Raw genomic sequence first — 6,652 nt, 5'->3', positions numbered from 1 at the left:
CAACACCATGCAACGCAACATATCCAGCGATTGTATCGGACACTATTTAACCTTTCTCTCTCTAATCCCCCGTATGCCTGAAAGAAATGGACCCTTTATACGACCACACTACCACCTTGTATTTGTTCCCCTACCGTTCATGGTGAATGCCTACGGTACTATGTAAGCCACATTGAGCCTGCAAATAGGTGGGAAAATGTGGGATACAAATGTTACAAATAAATAAAGATCGCTCTCGCATTATGCAACGCCTGATCGGGGCTCCGCTTGTAGCCTTGTACAACATTGTGTTTCTCACGCACACATTTTCAGTGACCTACAATGTATGGCTATTGACCATTTTACTCTTCCTCAACGGAGGGGGGGGGGGGGGTGCGGAGATATCAATGGGACATTGCTGCAGAAAGAATTAATCTGAATCTATCATCTGAACACTATGGAACGCCTAGGTCTTAACATGCATATGCACTGGGGTTGTTACATGTGAGTGGGTGCAGTCTGTTGTCAAATCTCTGCTGATTCTAATTTCAGTTTATTCATTCATTCATTCATTCATCAATTCCAGTTTACCGCTTTTAAAAGAATGCTGCCATTTTTTCAAATAGTTGGTGGCGCGCACGATGTAATGATCTGCATTCAGTAAGTACACGCAGGTTTTGAGGAGTTTTATAAGTTCACTAACGTGGGTTTTTGATTGTCACCCTTTCTCTTTTAGGTCAGCACCAGCATGACAGAAAGAACCAGCTCGACCCCTTGACAAAGCGTTCAGCGAAATGGATGCCTGTCGGGGTTTTCTTGCTTGGAAACATAGATAAGTCTGGCTGCAGGGTGCTTTATAACTTGTGGTGGAAAATTAAATTAATTGATCAGTAGAGAAGGGCTTTAAGACAAACCACACAAAAAAATCATAAAAATCAATGCAAAATCAGAAATATTAAAAATTGAAACATCTGGTTGGGGGGGGGGGGGGATTAGTCAATGCTTACAAACAGATATCATTGGGCTAGTATCCCAATACATGGGACAAAAAGTCGTGTGAGCCCTTGAGTATATATGAGATTTACTTTTCCCCCTCAACTACATGTATGTTAACATTGTGATGTACACACATGAACTTCTATCATTGGTGTTTGAGTATAATACTTTTTGACGATAGTTCAGTATTGTGTGTATTTAAATTGAGGGTGTCCAAGTTAGGCAGTGTTCTGTAATTCTGCATCCATCCAGATGCAAGCATAAATTTTGATGACTGCCAAATACTATCAATAATGGGTTGTGCTAGCACCCAATTATTGATGTTCAGAGCTCATTATCCAATTTACTTGGGTGCTATATATAGAATCCGGTGGTATATGTGTATATATCTGTGTACGCATCTGTTTATGTATAAACATTCTACTTGCGTGACTCTAAGGCTTAGAGGTTAGCACTGCCTGACAGCGCTCGCTCCGCCCACACCTGTCTTCGGTGAGACGGTGGGTGGGGCCTCGCGCGGCCATTGGTGGCAGCCCAGGCTTAGTCACGGCGGGGCGGGAGTGCATCCCTGCTCCGTCCCAGGTGATTCTCAGGCTGGAGCTCCCTTCTGGCCCGATCCCGGGAGAGGAGCAGCGCGCACGGGCCTAGCCTGTTGCCCCGGCACGAGCTGTTCTAGGTGGTACGTTCCTACGAGTTGACAAGAACTGCAGCAGCAACTCTCAGGGACAGGCACCTCCTCAGCATGGCGGCCGAGGAACGGCTGCGCGATTTGGAGCACCTGCTAATGCAGCGGAGATCAGGCGACGAGGAGTGGTTGAGCGTGGAGAACCTGCTGGACGTGCTGGTTTGCCTGTACCAGGAATGCAGCAGCTCCCCGCCGCTTCGCCGGGACAAGAGCGTCGCCGACTTCCTGCGATGGGGTGAGCCGGCCCGGGGCAATTATTTATATGCGCTTCCTGAAAGCCTCTGTTGGTGGGGGAGGGAGGAGTAGTCGAATCAAGGTTTTATTTTGAGCTGGGGACGCCCCCTGGGCTAGCCCCGTCTCCTGTCAGGAGTTGGGAATGTGGAGGTGGATTTGTGCTGTTTATCATCAGCAACTTTCAACTTAACGCATGCAACCTAGTAGCAGTGTTGTGCTGAGATGGGTTAATGTCTTTTGACTTGTTTCTTCCTATAGGATTCTATTCTTTTGTTCACTTTTGAATATCCTCACGTCATGGAAACCTAGAAATAGATCTGTTCCTCTGGGAGAGACAGCAGGGTTATTATTTAATCCCCTTGAGATAGGATTGTGATCTGGGCAGACCTGTCCAGCTTCTTTTGGGCTCTGGGTGGTGAGAACCTGACATTTCAGAATCACACACTCCTTTTCCACAACTCTCTTTTATTTTTATTTTTTTTTGGGGGGGGGGGGGGGGAGAGAGAGCATGTGCAATATGCAAGTTCTGGGGGGAATTGACTGCTTTAAAGTTGAATTTGAGACAAATGTCCTGAGTTGTGGCTCTGCGTTAAAACAACAAAAAAAAACATGTCTGTTCCAGGCGTTGAACAAGTAGTTGGCGGACGTTTTAGTAAAAATTTAGTTAGAAACTATTCATTATTAAGTAGAAGAAGCTTGTGCAGGTGTGGGGATGTTTACTTTTAGAGGTGTTGCTTGTTTTGCTAAAGCTTTGAGAATTTGCTATCTGGTGATAGTAATATTGCTGGAGGCTAGTGCAATGATTTCTGACTGCTCAGGGGAATACACTGAGATGTGACCTGACAAACAGGTCTTAATCCTTCCTTTTATAACTGGGGTCACTTGGCAGCATTGCACCATCACATAAGTGGTCTCATGTCATCGCCTGATAGGAGATTTTTTAGCATGAAGAGCCAGACTACAAATTCTAACATGCTTTTGAGGTAGGATTTATTTTAAATAGAAAAATACTTTTTCTCTCAGGGAAGGGTAACATTTTTTTTTTACTTGGGAGGGCCAAACAAAGCAAACTTTGTTCCTGTGTCCCCCTCCCCTCCCTGAGGTGTTGATGCTATATGGGGCAAAAAATTGGTAGGGCTATGGTCCTTATGGCCCCACCCCATTCTGCTTCCTATGTCTTGTCTCCTAGGCAGCGGATTAAAGTTGGTAAGCATCTGTTCCCAGTGCTTGTATATTGGTTTTCTATAGACAAAGTACTGCAGAGTGAAAGTGGACTATAAGATCAGGAGGTGTTCTTGTTCTCTGCTTATATTATTGTGTACTAACTATCTCTGGGAAGGAATACATTCTGATGTTCATCATTCTTTACCCCCCCCCCCCCCCCCCCCCCACCCAGTGACTGTCTGCCTCTTTCTTTCCCAGCCCTTCCGTTCAGCAGTTCTTTGCCTAGAATAAATTGAACAGATCAGGAGTTTGGAAGTTCATGGCTGCCTCCTCCCCCTCCCCTCATTGCAGGCATAGGCATAGGCATAGGAGCCGACTCTGTGGGTGCTTGAGCACCCCCAATATTGAGAAAATTCCTTGTATGTGTCCAAGGAAGGGTTATTTCCACTGGGCTTAGCACTCCCAATAATTTTGAAAAGTTGGCTCCTATGGGCATAGGTGCCAACTTTTCAAAATGATTTGGGGTGCTAATTGGAACATAAATTACCCTTCCTGGTGCAACATGGAAGAGGTTGCTGTATTAGGGGTGCTTAGCATCTACTACACCCACAGAGCTGGCAGTTATGATCTCAGATCTCTTTTTTTTAATTGTTTTGGTTGCATACACCTTGCGTGAACACCCACCATGTTTCTTTTCGCAGTCCTCTTGCTTACGAATTTGTATTCCTTGGCCCCCTGAGCTACTCCACCGCACTAGCCTCAGAGCAGTTGTTATTAAGGCTGTTGGTGCCAGTGTGGTGTTTGTTTCCAGCATCACCATAGCAGCCAGGTTAGGCTCCGAGGGCACATTAAATAACTGTTTGACCTCCCCTTTCCTTCCAGTACCCCTTAATTCAGATCAGGATACATTTCCTCAGGTGTGTTTTACACGATGGCTTTAGGAGATCATTCATATATGAGATTACCTTTTTGTTTTGCTTTTATGTCAACTTGCTTACTTCAAAGCAACCTGCGCTGCATTAAACCATGGTAGGGCTGCTACAGCGTAGGAGGAAAGTTTGATCTCTGCATCTGAATGATATTAATATATAGACAGATATAGATATATAAAAATGTTGCAATAATACTCATTGTATTGGTTATCCTTGGTGGTTTAGCTAAGACGGAATGGGCCCCGGATGGTGTAAAGGGGTCCATCTTAGTTTTTCCATCTCTCCAGGAGAGGGATAAGGTTCAGGTCCCCTTCAGAGCTCCAGTCAGGAAATTGGGGAATGGGGTGGAACTTCTGTGGAGACTAAGGGATATCTGGGGTGTTTGCAGGGCCAGGGATTCAGTGTGTTGCAAGGAGAGTGCCTGTAGTGTGGGAAAAGGGGCTTCTGTTTTAATTGTAAATTTCTATTTAGATCTATGTGATTTTATACTATACTAGTAAAAAAGGCCCGTTTCCGAAACCAATGAAACAGGCGCTAGCATGTGGTTTTTTTTGTGTGTGTATGTGTCACAGAGTTATTTTGTGTGACTCCATGTCAAGCGATCCCAAATATAGTCTGTGCTATAGGCCCTCTGGCACTCTTCAGTACTTGCATTAGGCATTTAAAAATTTCAACCCCCCCCCTCCCCCGGTCTATTTTTGCACATACCCACAGCAGGAATATTCTTCTCTCGTTCCAGCGGTAGTTCTGTGCTGCACAGATAATGAGCCGTTCTGCTGGGGAATGCTCCTCCCTTATTGTCACGTAGTTTCCTCTGATTGGTCCGTCTTACGTTGCCTAGTGTTGCCTGGGAACGGTGTTGTGATGGTCCTTTGTGTTTCAGAATGTTGAGGGTGTTTTTTCTGATTGGTCAGTCATGCGAGGGCGGGGCAGAGAGACATGGTCAGTGTTGTGGCTTCACCACCATGAATCCATGAACCCTTCAGTGAGTGACTGAGTGACTTCAGAACGTTGTCTTCAGAACGTTGAGGGTGAGTTTTATTATAGTAGATATGCATTTGCCTATTTAATATTAACATGAGTGAATTATGGGTACATGTTTACATGTGTTTGTTTTTGATTTTAAACTGATCCTAATTTATTATACGCATGGATATTTTTAATTTTGTTATTTTGTTGACTGTTTTATTATGTTTTGTCAGACCCCTGAGGCAGGCGCATGTGACGCCGAAACACGGCCTGTGTCGGGTCACTTCCATTACAGATTGTACTGTTGTTCCCACCTTGGAGGCCCTTTTGTGCTTTTCTTTGGCTGTCTTTGTTGATGTACTTTTGAACTCTCTTTTTCGTTGCTTCTGTTTGTGGGGCACGATGATGTGTGAGAGTGTCGGTAGGTTAGGCATATCAGTTTAGGGCCGTGGTGCAGTGGGTGTATGTATGGATGCAAGGGCTCGAGGAGAGGGGTATTGGGTGCACAGTGAGGGCATGTGAGTGGGTCTGATCTGAGAAGGGCTTTTAAGGCGGTGGTGCAGGGGGAATGTATGTGAGGTGCAGAGAGGGTGTGTGGGTTCGGCTGAATAGTGATTTAAATAGGAATAATCCGAGCTGTACTGTGCTAAATCCCACTTAAATAAACCCTTGATCTCTGATTTCACATAGCTTCTTTTATTATTTGTAATGTTAAAGCTCAATTCCCATTATCCGTATTTGTATTCAGCCAAATATTTATCATTATTCATATTTGGCTGAATAGTAAAATATACTATTCGGTACAGCTCTATTTTTAACCATCTCCAAAGCAACTGGAAAGCAGGTAAAAATATTTTAAGTGTTTCAGCTTGGGCTGCTAGCCTCAGAATCTCGCAGCTTTTATCTAAGACTTTAACTCCATGGCCAGCAGCAAGCTGAAGCACTTAACTGCTTTTCACCTGCTTCCCAGCTGTTTTCTGGACAATTAAAGACCAGAATCAGGAGGTAGCACATCAACACTGCTAGGGGTAAGTGCTATGTGTGCTGTGTTTACCTTCTTCCAGCACTACCACCGCTGCATTAGACATTTTGTGAAAAAATTTCAAACCTCTGTGGGTCCAGCAGCTGGCAGCTCCCACCTTTTTTTTTATTTTTTAATTTATAGAAGTCTTTTTATTGGTCAGAATTAACATAACACATAACATGCCCAACACAGCTCTTAACATCATACTCCAAGTGAGCCAACTATAACACTGAATATCAAACAAAAACTACCTTTTAAAGTCGTCAGTCCCACTGTTTACACATTTTATACTTCATCATTTTTATACATTTTATGAAAACCCTCCCCCCCCCCCTCACCCTCAATTGCCTAACCTTCTCCACTACTCCCATGCACCTTTTTTATTTATTTATTTTTTATTTTTTACTGAACTCACTTGACAATACTCCTGGTTGTCATGCTTTGAGCTTTCAAAAAAGGCCGTATTTCTTTAGCTTAGAATAGTGGTTGTATGGGGAAAGGTTTGGGGTGGGGGCAGGGAGAGAAAAAAGTATCTGAGGATAGGTGCAAGATGGGGTTTGGAATGGAGTTATGCAGAAAGGGGAGCAGGAAGGACTGGTGGTCTGGGGTGGATGCTGATAAAACAGTACAGAGAGGGTTCAAAGTACAAAACAGAGTCCAAAATACAAC

General features: G+C 44.2%; 1 protein-coding gene across 1 annotated transcript in view; it reads left to right on the top strand.

The window, feature by feature from the left end:
- The first annotated feature begins 1,562 nt into the window (after positions 1-1,562).
- CDC42BPG (CDC42 binding protein kinase gamma) overlaps positions 1,563-6,652 on the top strand; it is a 205,206-nt gene continuing 200,116 nt past the window's right edge. The window contains exon 1 of the mRNA XM_030217950.1: positions 1,563-1,895. Within this exon, the coding sequence (XP_030073810.1) occupies positions 1,718-1,895 (178 nt within the window). The 5' untranslated portion in view covers positions 1,563-1,717. The remainder of the gene's footprint in view (positions 1,896-6,652) is intronic.

The sequence above is a fragment of the Microcaecilia unicolor genome, chromosome 11, assembly GCF_901765095.1.
Source record: "Microcaecilia unicolor chromosome 11, aMicUni1.1, whole genome shotgun sequence".
NCBI lineage: Eukaryota > Metazoa > Chordata > Amphibia > Gymnophiona > Siphonopidae > Microcaecilia > Microcaecilia unicolor.
This window is presented reverse-complemented; position numbering and strand designations above follow the sequence as displayed.